We start from the raw sequence: 12295 nt of genomic DNA on the forward strand, positions 1-12295 counted from the left end.
TTCACTGTGAGAGCGAGCACTCCTCGGGGGCCGCCAGCGTTATCTGGCATCTCGGGGCTTACGCGCTCTCCTGGGCGGCCTCTTCAGCCTTGGAGACCTTCCGGTAGCAGTAGATCATCTCAATGAGCAGCCACAAGGTGAGGAAGACCAGGAGGATGTACATCATGATTTCCGAGACGACGGAGGTGAAGTCCTCTCCGGCTGCAAGAGGAGAGTAAGGCTCAGAGTGCGCCGTCAGCAAACCCAGCCCTGCCATCGGGGGCCGGGGTATCAGACCTGCCATCGGGGGCCGGGGTATCAGACCTGCCATCGGGGGCCGGGGTATCAGACCTGCCATCGGGGGCGGGGGTATCAGACCTGCCATCGGGGGCGGGGGTATCAGACCTGCCATCGGGGGCGGGGGTATCAGACCTGCCATCGGGGGCCGGGGTATCAGACCTGCCATCGGGGGCCGGGGTATCAGACCTGCCATCGGGGGCGGGGGTATCAGACCTGCCATTGGGGGCGGGGGTATCAGACCTGCCATCGGGGGCAGGGGTATCGGAAGCCTGGTTCTGAGTGTGGCTTATAAGCACTGGGTCTCAAGGAACTCAACAAGTTGTCAAAGGACTGTCCTGTCTGCTTCCTGACTAGCTTTCATCAGATTTCTGGAGGGACGGGGGAGAGAGGATGGGAGGGGGGGGAGGTAGAGGAGGAGAGAGGGGAGGAGTCCTGGGATCCAGCGGCATACACACAGTGAGGGCCTGGCTTTGCTACTGGCTGGTGTGTGAACAGTCATCTCCCGTTTTTGAGACTGTTTGCAAGTGATGGCAATGACTTGCGTGATTACTTTAACCTAATGTATTTAAGAATATCTGTGACATTTAAATGTCTGCCGATGTAAGTCCTGTGTCTGAGTTCAGCCTCATGTCCGTGAGCTTGGAGGGGAGGGTGGTAGCGCTAGGGAGAGAGCACCCGAAGACACGGAGGCCAGTGCAGTGAGCCCGCCGGGGACGGGGTGACCTCTATGGGACCGCCCCGCTCGTCAACCCACACAGAAATGAGCATTGGAGGTTCCTTGTATTAACCACACGTCCTCGAAGCTCTGCTTCTGAGGCACAGACCTGAGCCTGACATTTCTGTTTAAACCCTCTCCGCCCCCCCCCCCCAACACACACACACACACACACACACACACACACACACACACACGCCGCCCTCAGAATGGAGCCCAGTTTCTATTAATGTCGCTGGCAGGGCCATGCACAGCCCAGCCTTCTCCTCGCAAAAGCTCTTCTCAAACACACATGGGCTTTTGGGGCCTGTGGACATTTCTTCTTCCTCTTCATTCTTCCTAGATTGTGTCTCCCACTGCTACCTCCATCCCAAATCCCTCCTGCTGTCCAGTCCCTGGTCCTTCCGGACGCCACGGAGCCCCTCCCTCGTGAAACTGCCTCGGCTTCTCCGCAGTCATTCATTCGCCTCCCTCCTGGGACTGTCGGCCGTCCCGGCAGCACCTCACTGTAGCCATGCATTTGTCTCTCTCCTCCGCTGACTGTGCTCACTGCGGACAGGTCCTAGTTATTTCTGAACCAGCAGCTGGTTATCTGATCCTAGAATATCCAAATACAATGTAAGTATTTGCTGAATGAATGAATGTAAATGTTGGTCCTCTTTGTTTCGTGACCAATAACAATGAGAATTAAAGCCCACTACATGGCCAATGTCCCGATACGCACTCCTTCCTGGTGGAAGGAAGGTCGCAGCGTTTCTCTCCTCGCCCGCCAGCGCCCGCCAGCTCATTAGACTCGTGTCCTCGGTTCTTCACCGCCCGACACCCTCCAGGCCCCGCTCGTCACCCGCCCAGCAGGGCCCATCGTGACCTGAGCTCCGAGGAGCCGGCCCAGCTCCAGGTCACCCCGGGTCCTGCCCGGGTGCAGCCGAGGCCTGGGGCTGCCCGGTGTCTTCTCGGGGGCTTGCTGTGCCATGTGCGCAGCTGAAAGCGCGTGGCCCCTTTAAATGCCGCTGCCCAGAAGGGGCAGCACAGCTGTCCTGTGTCCCCTCCCCAGCGACAGGCCTCGATCTGTCGGCCTACACCAGGGCATCCAGAGTGAACAAACAGGGAAGCGTCTCTGGGGCCCAGGGGCGAGAAGTGGGGGTGCCCGCGGCAGAGCGAGGGGCTCTGAGCAATCCGAGCGTGTGCATGTCCCAGGGGGAGGGAGGCGCCGGCCGGCCGAGGGGTCACAGAGGAAAAGAGAGAAGTCGGGCCCGGAAGTGGGGTGGTCGTGAAAGAAAAGACGCCCTGGAAGTGGAGCCGCCTGACGCCTGACGGGCACAGGTCTGGGCGGCTGCCCTGCTTTGGTGCTAATTAGCTTCCCGCCGAGAGCCTGTTCTGTTCTCCCAGCTGCCCCTCCCATCACAGGATGGAGGAGCCGCTCAGCTACCACAGGCAGCTGCCCCCCCTGCAGCAGGGGTACAGGAGGAAGCCCTGGGTGACCCAACATCCTGAGGGCACCCTGGCTCTGACAACAAACTTGTTTTCCTTCTAGTCTTGCTCAGGCCTTGCTCTGGTGCCAGGCAGGCACTGGCTCGGCTCTGCCATGCTGTCCATTGGCTGCCAGGGGTCTCGGGAGGCCAAAGCCCAGAGCAGGAGGTGGAGACAGACAGAGAGGCCCAGTTCCTGCGTCTGGCAGTCACCAGGCAACAGTTCCCGGGGGTGGACAGTGGAGGGCGCCAGGGAGGACCAGTGTGTGCAGAGGACAACCACCTCTGAACAGGACACCTCCCAGAGCTTCCATCCAACCTTCATTCGCACAGAGGCGCAGGCTGGGAGGGGTCAGGCTGGGGAGGGGGCGGGCTGGGAGCGGTCAGGCTGGGGAGGGGCACGGGCTGGGGGAGGGCGCGGGCTCCTCTTGTCTAGATCCAGGTGGCCAAGGCCCCTTCTGCACTGTGGGAACTGACCTGCCTTTCGTTTTCGTCACATTGCCTAAACCAGAGGTCGCCAACGGAGACCCGCCGGCCACTGGTTGTCCGTGAGGTCCAAAAGGTTGGCGACCGCTGGTCTAAACAATGGCATCTGTCCTTCGCATTCAAGTTTGCTTCATACGTTTTATCCCAAAACATAACAAAAAAATGCATGTGCGGCCTGGACGCTGGGAGCCCGGCCTTTGCCAGGGAGAGGCCTGTCTTTCATGGACCTCTTCCTCCTTTCATGCCACCCCTCTGGCCTGGTCACCAGGCCGCATGTTGGGGCAGCAGTAATGCTGAGGACAGGGTGGGGGAGTGGAAGAGGCTGAGTGAGCCGGTTGCCAGGAGCCTGGGTGAGAAAACGACGGGAGACACACAGGTCGCTCTCCTGAGGGCAGGGCAGGGCCGGGGGCAGGGCCGGGGCCAGGGCCGAGGCGGGCAGAGGGCGCAAACCCCGCAGGAGAAACTCATCCAACGCCCGACCGATTGCAACAGAACATCAGAGTCAGACTGGCGAGGGGACTTCCCACCCTAACGAGGAGCCAGCTGTGGGAAATCTGCAGATTTTACGTAAAAACCCGGGAGCTATCAACGTCTCCCTTTCTCCCAGCGGAGAACGGGCTCTGCGGGGAGGGCTGCTTGCGCGGTTACTGTGCAGGAAGCCAGAAGACAACAGCGGCCAGGCCACTGTCCCGCAGCAGCCCTCCCGGCGGGTGCTCCAAGGGAGAGCGCAGCTCCACCCCTGCAGCAGAAGGCTGGGCTGTGGGCCCTGCAGGGGTGCTGGGCTCACTGAGGTTGAGCGCCACTGGTTTGGAGGGTAACTTCTCCAGCCATGAGGCAGGGTCCAGCACGGGGACGGGGGAGAGAGGGGGGGAGGTGCGGCTCACTGGGCAGCGAGCGCCTCTCGGAGGCCGTCTCCTTTCTCTCGGGGTGAGAGTCAGGGACTAGGAAGTCGACCTTCTGCTCTCACCCCCACGCCCGGCAGGAAAGGCGGAGGTGAGCTGGCGCAGGAGGCGGCCGTGAAAGGAAGACACGTCCGCAGTGACACTGTTAGCAGTCACCGCTCCACAGTCCATGTGTGTGCAAGCCCCTCCCCGCCCTCCCACGGGAGCAGGGACCCTGGAGCCCCCGCCGGCCTCACCCTCCTCGGTGACCCGGAGGGGGATCAGCCGCGTGGTCTTCACGAAGGGGCGGTGCGCCTCGAACTCAAACTCCCGGGACACGTTGCAGGTGTAGAGCCCAGAGTCGTTGAGGGTGACGTTGAGCACCGTGATGGACACGTCCTGCAGGTCCTTGCTGCCGTCCCACTGCAGGCGCCCCTGGAAGGGGCTCTCCACCTCCTGGTGGCCGTTGCGATACTCATAGATCTGCGGGGGGAGAAGCAGAGGGTAGGGCCCGAGAGGGACGGGGCAGGAGGGCTGAGGTGGGGCGAGGGGAGGGCCGAAAAGGGGAGCATAACCGCAGGCGCTGGAGGAAGGGGGACAATGTGACGAGGAGCCCGAAGGTGGGGTGGGGTGGGGAGTGTCAGAGGATGAGCGGGAGAGCCGCCGGGGACGACGGGCCAAGGCAAACAGCTACCCGGATGGACGTATGGACACGGCAGGCCAAGGGGGTGAGTGGAGAGCACGGGGACCAGCGGTGAGTTGGGAGGAGCCGAGGCCTGGGAGGAAGTAGAAGGAACAGGAAAGAGAGCGATGTGTCCTGGGCGGCCAGCGAGAGGACAAGTGCAGAGGTCAGGAGAGGCAGGTGTGTGAGTCATGAGGCTCCGGAAAGCCCGGGCCTCGGGCTCAACACTGAGCTGCTCCCACCGAGCCATGCGGGCAGCCTGGCCGGGCCAAGGAGCGGGCCTGGGAGCCAGAATGTCACAGGGAAGCAGGGCGCTGCCAGCTGATGTGCACACCAGGCTCTTTGCTTTGGGCTGAATTATAAGTGCAATGTGGTCTCTCAAATCCTTCTCTCAAACACCCGCCTCTGACACACCTTTTTCTCTGTGTGGCTGTGCTAGCCATCCTGCTCTCCACTGGCCACGTGCGGCTACTCACCTAAACCCTGAAATCACTAGAGAGCAAAAAAAGGTAAAAGCCGGTGCCTCGAGGCACTGTCCGCATTCAAGGGCTCACGAGCATGCGCCGGCCGCCGGGCAGCAGGAGTCGGGGGCACTGCCACCCTCACAAGGTGCCTGTCCGCATTGCTCTGTTTGCAGCACAATTTTAAGTTTCTTTTCCTCCTTCCGAGCCTCACTCTCTTTGGTTCGGTCAGGCCTGGCAGCAGAGGGGGCAGCTGGCACGGGACCAGGCCCGAGTCCCGGGGGCCTTGGCACCTGGCCAAGCCATCCAGGTTCTTGAACCCCGAGTGGCCTCAGTCCTGGCCGGCCCCGAGCCCAGCGCCGGGAGGTCTGCTGGTCCCACTTCAGGCACCTGACGGGACAAACCTCCACTGGACTGGCACGTGCAGCCCGGACTGAGGAATGAGGCCCACCCCAGGAGGGCGGGCAGAGCAGCTGAGACGGGCTCACCCGTGCTGTCACCATCACACAGCTGTGTGCCCGCAGGAACACGGGGCCCCGCAGGAAAGGGGTTCGGAGCTGCTGTCAGGTGTCCTGGCTCAAATAGAAGCTCTTGCTGCCTGAACTTTTTTGAGCCCCGGTTGCCTCATTGATATGATGTATAATTTTTCTTTAGCAAACACTTATGTGGTGCTTCCTATCTTCTAGAACTTCCCTACAGGCATTAAAAATGACAGCTCACGATTCCTGGTAACAGCTCCATGCTGTAGCTCTGGTTTATACCCCATTTAAAGAGGAGTAAACTGAGCCACGGGGAGGGTAAACAATTGTCCAAGGACACACGGAGCTAGTGAGGTGCAGAGTCAGGGGTCAGACTCAGGCAGCCTGGCTCCAGGGCAGTGCGTGTGCGTGCTGGTCACCCCAAGGCGGCGTTCAAAGTCCATGACAACCGTGTCGGCGCTGGTGCCAGCCAATCAGAACTGCCACTGCCGCGCGCGGGAGCAGCCGCGCAGGCTCCTGCTCGGTCCTGGGGAGGTTTGGCGGCTCCTGGCGGGGCCACGTGGGAGGTTTGGCACAGCAAGGACCCGCCATAGAGTTATGGAAATACTTCCCCCCGATGGGGCTGCACTGGGCACCAGTGACTCTCAGCCTTGGCCATCCCTGTGATGGTTATTTTACTGGGATTGTGAGTTAAAGGGAGAGAGTGTTAATAGGAGCTCCGAGTTCAATTCAGCCCAAAGCAAAGAGCCTGGTGTGTGCACATCAGCTGGCAGCTCTCTGCGTCCCTGTGACATTTTAACCTCCCAGGCCCCCTCCTTGGCCCGGCCAGGCTGCCCGCATCGCTCAGAGGGGAGCAGCTCAGAGTGTCTGGGCTTTCCGATGCCTCATGACTGATACGCTGCCTCACCGACGTATCTTACAAAAACGGTGCAGAGACCAAGAAAGGAAGTGTTGTTAGTCGTGGAGGCATCGGGAAGCCAGGGCCTCAGACTCCACACTCTGAGCTGCTCCCCTCTGAGAGGACATGGCCAGACCGCAGGAGCGGGGAGCCCAGGATTCAGTGGTTATCAATCCATCTGCTAGGAGGGTGTAGAAGGGTAAATGAAAACACCTACAGAGTGCCTCGCCAGGTGACTAGCACTCAGTAGGCTTTCAACACCAGTTCTCTCTCCTTCTGCCTCCCCTGCTGTGACCAGGAATGCCTGCGGCTGGCTCAGGACCCGTCCTGCCCAGAGGCGGGGTAAACTGAAGCCGGTTGGTCTCTGCTGAGGGGCCATGGGCGCTTCGGAGAGAAGGAGCCAGTGTCTGTCAGCTCCCCCTCCCCCTCCCCCAGGGGCCAGGCACAGGACAGAGGCCCAGGAGGGGAAGGCGGGGTCGGCAGCCCACATACAAGGAAATCTTTACCGCCCTCGGGCCTGTAGAACCACTCCACCACCGTGGTGGCCTCCACCTCCTCCCTCTTCATGCAGGAGATGCAGCGCAGCTTCATGGCGTTGCCCTGGACGGCCTCTGTCTCCGAGGGCACCTCCACGCACACGGGGGAGCAGACGCCTGAGAGGCGGGGGAGGGGGGAGAGGGGCATGGGAGAGCCAGGAGGGAGGGAGAAGACAGAGAGAAGGAAGGATGGTGAGATAAGTTGGAAATACCATGTTCACGCATGTATACTGCACCTGTGCTCTGGAGCATGCCTGCCCCAGCAGGCACGGCGGGGCATCGAGGAGGCGTGGTGACCCAGAAACGACTGAGCGGCTCCTGAGGCAGTGGGATGAGGCAGCACATCCCCGAGCCCTGCCCTCAAAAACGTCTGATCCAGGCGGAGGCAGGGCGGGCACACACCCAGCACCCCTTCATGCAGCCGGCATCACGGAAGCCACGCTACGCCAGGCCCACGCTGGCTGAGATACAAAGGCGAACGAACACTAACCGTGCCCTAAAGACGCATGCCCGGCAGGGAGCACACCCCGCTAGCATCACATCCTTACCCCAGGCCCAGTGAGCGACAGCCCAGTGACTGCTGTTCCCACAGGAGGGGACGCGTCCTGGCGGGCTGGGAGAGGCGAAGGGTGGGGAGCGGTGAGGTATAGACAGAACCCACCTTGCGAAGACCCTGGGTGTCCTTCACACTATGAGGGTCAGAGGTTTCAGAGCCGTGAGAGGTGTAGTTATATCTGTGTTTTAAGAAAAGTGCAGGTAATTCATGTGCATGGCGGCGGCTGGAGCAGCAAGGAGGGAAGTGTGAGTGACTGCCCAGGAGGCCGAGCAGTGCTGTACGCGGAGAAGTAGAGAGACAAGAGGTCAGGTTGTGGGATACTTACAGTTCCCGCCTCTGAACACTCATGGCCATTACAAAAGGCAAGGGTATCTGCCTACAAATTAGAAGGAGTCAAAAGTGGGAGGTGGCTGCCAACAGGGCACGCTCAGGCGGCATTAACAGACCCGTAATGCGCAGAAGGGGGGGAAACAGCCCCTCCGCCTGCTCAAAACAGATCCGGACCATGGTATCTGTTCAGGGGTCAGATTCTACAAAAACAGGATGTTCCCTGAGCGCATGCCGGAGGGAGCAAGGTGGGAGAATTCTGAGAGGAACAGAGGCTTATCTTGGACACAGAACTTATCTGTCCTCCAGTATTTGAAGGCTGGTCTGTGGAAGGTGAAATACATTCTGTCCAAAAGTTACAAGAAATTAAGTTTAGCTCAATTTTTTTTAAAAAATAATTTTCTGGCACTGCAGCTGTTCACAAATGCAGAACAGTATTGGCAAGAGAGCTTGCGCGTCACTCAGAGAAGGTTCAAAGTCAGTGACCACGAGGGTTCGTGTGTCAGGAATCCTTCTGATGCTACTATTTAAAATATACATGTTTATACTAGAGGATTCGTGCACTGGTGGGGTCCCTTGGCCCGGCCTGTCGGGCCGAAACTGCTCTCCAACATCCCCCAAGGAGTCCCGGATTTCGAGAGGGCGGTTCTCGGTGACACACCCCAGAATCGGGCTCCCTCCTCTCTAGTTCTGGGTGTGTCACCTGAGAACAGCAGCTGCCAAGTCACCACAGCTTGGCAGCTCCTGTGTTGAGCATCTGCCCCCTATTGGTCAGTGCGCATCATAGCTACCGGTCAGACGGTTGCTTAGGCTTTTCTCTATATAGATTGATTTTAAAGAGGAAGGGAGAGGGAGAGATAGAAACATTAATGATGAGAATCATTGACCGGCTGCCTCCTGCACACCCAGTACGAGGAATCGAGCCCCCAACCTGGGCATGTGCCCTTGACCAGAATCGAACCCAGGACCCTTCTGTCTGTTGGCTAACGCTCTGTCCACTGATAGAGCCAAACCAGCCAGAGCTGATGCTACCTTTTAATGAATTAATAGTGAAAACAGAACCCCTAAAAATATAAAACACTACACATCGATATTTGAAAACTAGTCCTCTGAATGGTCAGTCCGTTCCTGTCTGGCAGACAGTCATTTCTAAAAGCGGCGGAGAGCTTTATTTAGAGCTTAAAGTGACACTGGCCAATTAATTTTGAATAAAAAGTGAAATTTTATATTTGACTGACTTAGAAGGCAACACCTTTCATTTTAAACGCAGTCTAAATACTAATGGCACTAAGTGAAGTTTAAAATATTAAGGGGCGCCCTAACTGGTTTGGCTCAGTGGATAGAGCGTTGGCCTGCGGACTGAAGGGTCCCAGGTTCAATTCCGGTCAGGGGCATGTACCTTGGTTGCGGGCACATATCCAGTAGGGAGTGTGCAGGAGGCAGCTGATGGATGTTTCTCTCTCATGGATGTTTCTAACTCTCTATCCCTCTCCCTTCCTCTCTGTAAAAAAATCAATAAAATATACTTAAAAAAATAAAAATAAATTAAAAATAAAATATTAAGGGGCAATAAATGTAATTGGTTTTAAAACTCAAGCAAGCTGGGCTGGTCTTGTCGGGGCGGCGGGGGCGACCTGCCTCTGCGTGCGGGTCACACTTCAGTGGGGGCACCGTTGGGAGACCTGGTCTGCGATGGGTCTGAAGTCTTGATTAGGGGCCTGGTTGGAAAAAGGAAGGAAGGAGGGAAGAGGTGTGGGCTCCACAGGAGCCTGGGAGTGGCTGGATGGAGAGCGTGCACTCACGTTTAATGAGGTGTGGTAAGGATAAGTTAGTACAGTTCGGATGGCTTCAAAAGCAGAACGGAAAATGTACCAAGGACTGTACAGCCACCATTAGAGAGGCAGGATGAAGATGGTGTTTGGCAACGGATGGTGTTTGATTTACCATTTAACCTCCCTGAGACCCACTTATGCATCTATAAAAGTGCTGAGATTAATATCTATCTAATATATTTTCCATGAAAGTTCTCTGGAATAATTGACACAAGTGTGCTCTGTACAAACGTCGCCGGCCAATGTCCTTTTGCGCTTCATTTAAGTGTTCATTATTCTGCCTGCTGTGTGCCCGGCATTGAGAGTCCAACAGGGAACCTCACAGGAGCCCTCTCGGCCCTCGTGGCGCCAGCGTTAGGGCGGAGAGAGAGAGAATAAGCAACTTCAAATCGCCATAAGTGCTGCGGGACAGAAGGAAAGGGAACAGAGGAGACAGGGCGTGCGTGTGCCCCTTGGAGGCAGCCCCCGCCCAGAAGGGGCACTGGAGGAGAGAGATGCGGGCGGCGCGGTGTGACCACCTGTGTGAAGGCGCCAAACAGAGGGAAGCGCAACTCAGCGCGGGGTGGGAGTGCGTCTGTTGGAAGCAAAGAGCACAATGAAGTCCAGGGAGCAAGTGAGGCCAGGAGACAGGGAGGGGAGGGACGCCAGAGCGCTGGTCTGCGGGCCGTGATCGGAACTTGGGCTTGTGCTCAGGGTGACCTGGGGCTCTGCGTGGAGGAATGGCATGGTCTGACTTATGTGAAATTGCACGCTGTGACTGCGATGTTGAGAATAAACTGAAGAGGTGAGGAAGCACAAGGGTGGGAGCAAAAGTAACAGGTGAGCAGCTGATGGAGTGGTCAGACTGATGTTCGTCGGGCTTGCCGGATGAGCTGGCACGGAGCTGGGGTGTGAAAAGGAATGACTTGCTGGATGACTGTCCTGGAATAGGGGGAGGTGATGTGCTCTAACGAAAAAGTAGATCAGATGGTCTTAGGAGCACAGTTAATTCATTCATAGTTAGAGGAGGAAGGGCAGACTATATGCCGTCGGGCTGGTGAATACCGGGTGCAGCCTCTTTTTCCTGTTGCCCTGAGATGACAATAATGCCAGGTATCTTCAGAGAGCAGGCCCCATGACCCCCTTCCCTAGTCAACGTCCAGCTGCCAGGCCGGGAAATGCGCCGAGGTCCTGGACAGCGTCCTGCAAGTGGCCTCCGAGGCCTCTCCCGTCTGCTTGCCCTTCGCACTGGGACCTGCTGTCCTCCCTGAGAGGTGAAGTCTGTTTCCCAGCCAGTGGGTCGCCAGAGCACCGCTGCTCTGAAATCCTCTCGCTATCCAGGAACAGGCTGCAGTGGTACAGCGTAGGAATGGCAGGTGCACAGCCATATCGCTGACTGTCAGTAATAACTCCTGGGATACTCTGCATAAATCACTTCACCTATGGCCTCCTTTTCCATTTTCATAGTAATAACATATGAGAAGCAAGAATCTGACATATGAATGATGATCATATTTAACTAAGGAATAGCATCAATTTATTATGAGGTGGGTAGTAATGTATATTGAACAAACTCCTCTAATACGCCCAAATCTTTCTCTTCTTTGGGCATTACTATATTGCTCCTCCGGAGCTTGTTCTAGACTGCTTTCCTTTGCGATCTATAATCATAAAAGCATAATATGCTAATTAGACCAGACGACCTTCTGAACAAAGCCGGGGCTGTGAGGGAAGCCCGGGTCCCAGGTGCCTGTTGGTGGCCAGAGGGCCGGTGGCCAGAGGGAAGCCAGTGCTGGCAGCAGGGGAAGGAAGGCCTACTCTTGCATGAATTTCGTGCACCGGGCCTCTAGTAAGATAACAAATGCTTTGGTTGGAATGGAAGTACTTCCCCACAAGAGTAATAAGCGGAGTTGCTTGCAGATATTAGTGCCTTGTAATGACTTGGTCTACCAGATTAGCCAGTCACTTAGCAGAGCCTTGACAGGAGAGGATGCAAGAAGGGCTACTGGGGAGGAGAGGAAAACACTCCCCAGTGGACACTGGACAGTAGCCCTGCAGAGGAAGAGCACAGAAGGCACCAGAAGCTGAGGATGAGTGAAGCTCTAGCAAAGGCAGTGGCACCCTGGCCAGGTAGCTCAGTTAGTTGGAGCATCGTCCCAATGTGCCAAGAGTGTGGGTTCGATCCCCAGTCAGGGCACTTACAAGAATCAACCAATGAATGCATAAATAAGTGGAACAACAAGTCGATGTTTCTCTCTCTCTCCCCCTCCCTTCTTTTCTTTCTCTAAAAATCTTTTTTTTTTTAAGATAATGCAATGGCATGGGGAGGGAAGAAAGGAAGGGTGACTCAGAGAATAGACGCAAGGCTAGATGTCCACCTGGCATCCTGCATAGCAGCCATGTGCTCATAGAAGTGCCAGCACAATCCCTGGAAGCCTCAAATCTGGAGACCAGATTCTCCAGCAAGTCTTTCCCCTTCCTGAGCTCCTTTCCTCGTCTCTAAATTAGAAGTGATACTGCTACCTGACTACCCCTTAGGGTTGACATGGGGCCAAAAGACGTAATGGACTAAAACGTAATGTTAGCCCGGCTGCATGGCTCAGTGATTAAGCATCGACCTATGAACCAGGAGGTCATGGTTCGATTCCTGGTCAGGGCACATGCTGGAGCTTCGGGCTCGATCCCCAGTGTGGAGCATGCAGGAAGCAGCCAATC

At 57.0% G+C, this 12295-nt stretch overlaps 1 protein-coding gene across 1 annotated transcript in view; it reads right to left on the bottom strand.

Annotated features, from left to right (window-relative positions):
- SCN3B (sodium voltage-gated channel beta subunit 3) overlaps nt 1–12295 on the bottom strand; it is a 29467-nt gene that overhangs the window by 11711 nt on the left and 5461 nt on the right. Inside the window, exons 2-4 of the mRNA XM_081113627.1 lie at nt 6843–7003; nt 4088–4313; nt 63–201 (exon numbers count right to left, since the gene is read on the bottom strand). Coding sequence (XP_080969753.1) covers nt 63–201; nt 4088–4313; nt 6843–7003 — 526 coding nt within the window. The remainder of the gene's footprint in view (nt 1–62; nt 202–4087; nt 4314–6842; nt 7004–12295) is intronic.

The sequence above is a fragment of the Myotis nattereri genome (assembly GCF_964212035.1).
Source record: "Myotis nattereri genome assembly, chromosome: 19".
NCBI lineage: Eukaryota > Metazoa > Chordata > Mammalia > Chiroptera > Vespertilionidae > Myotis > Myotis nattereri.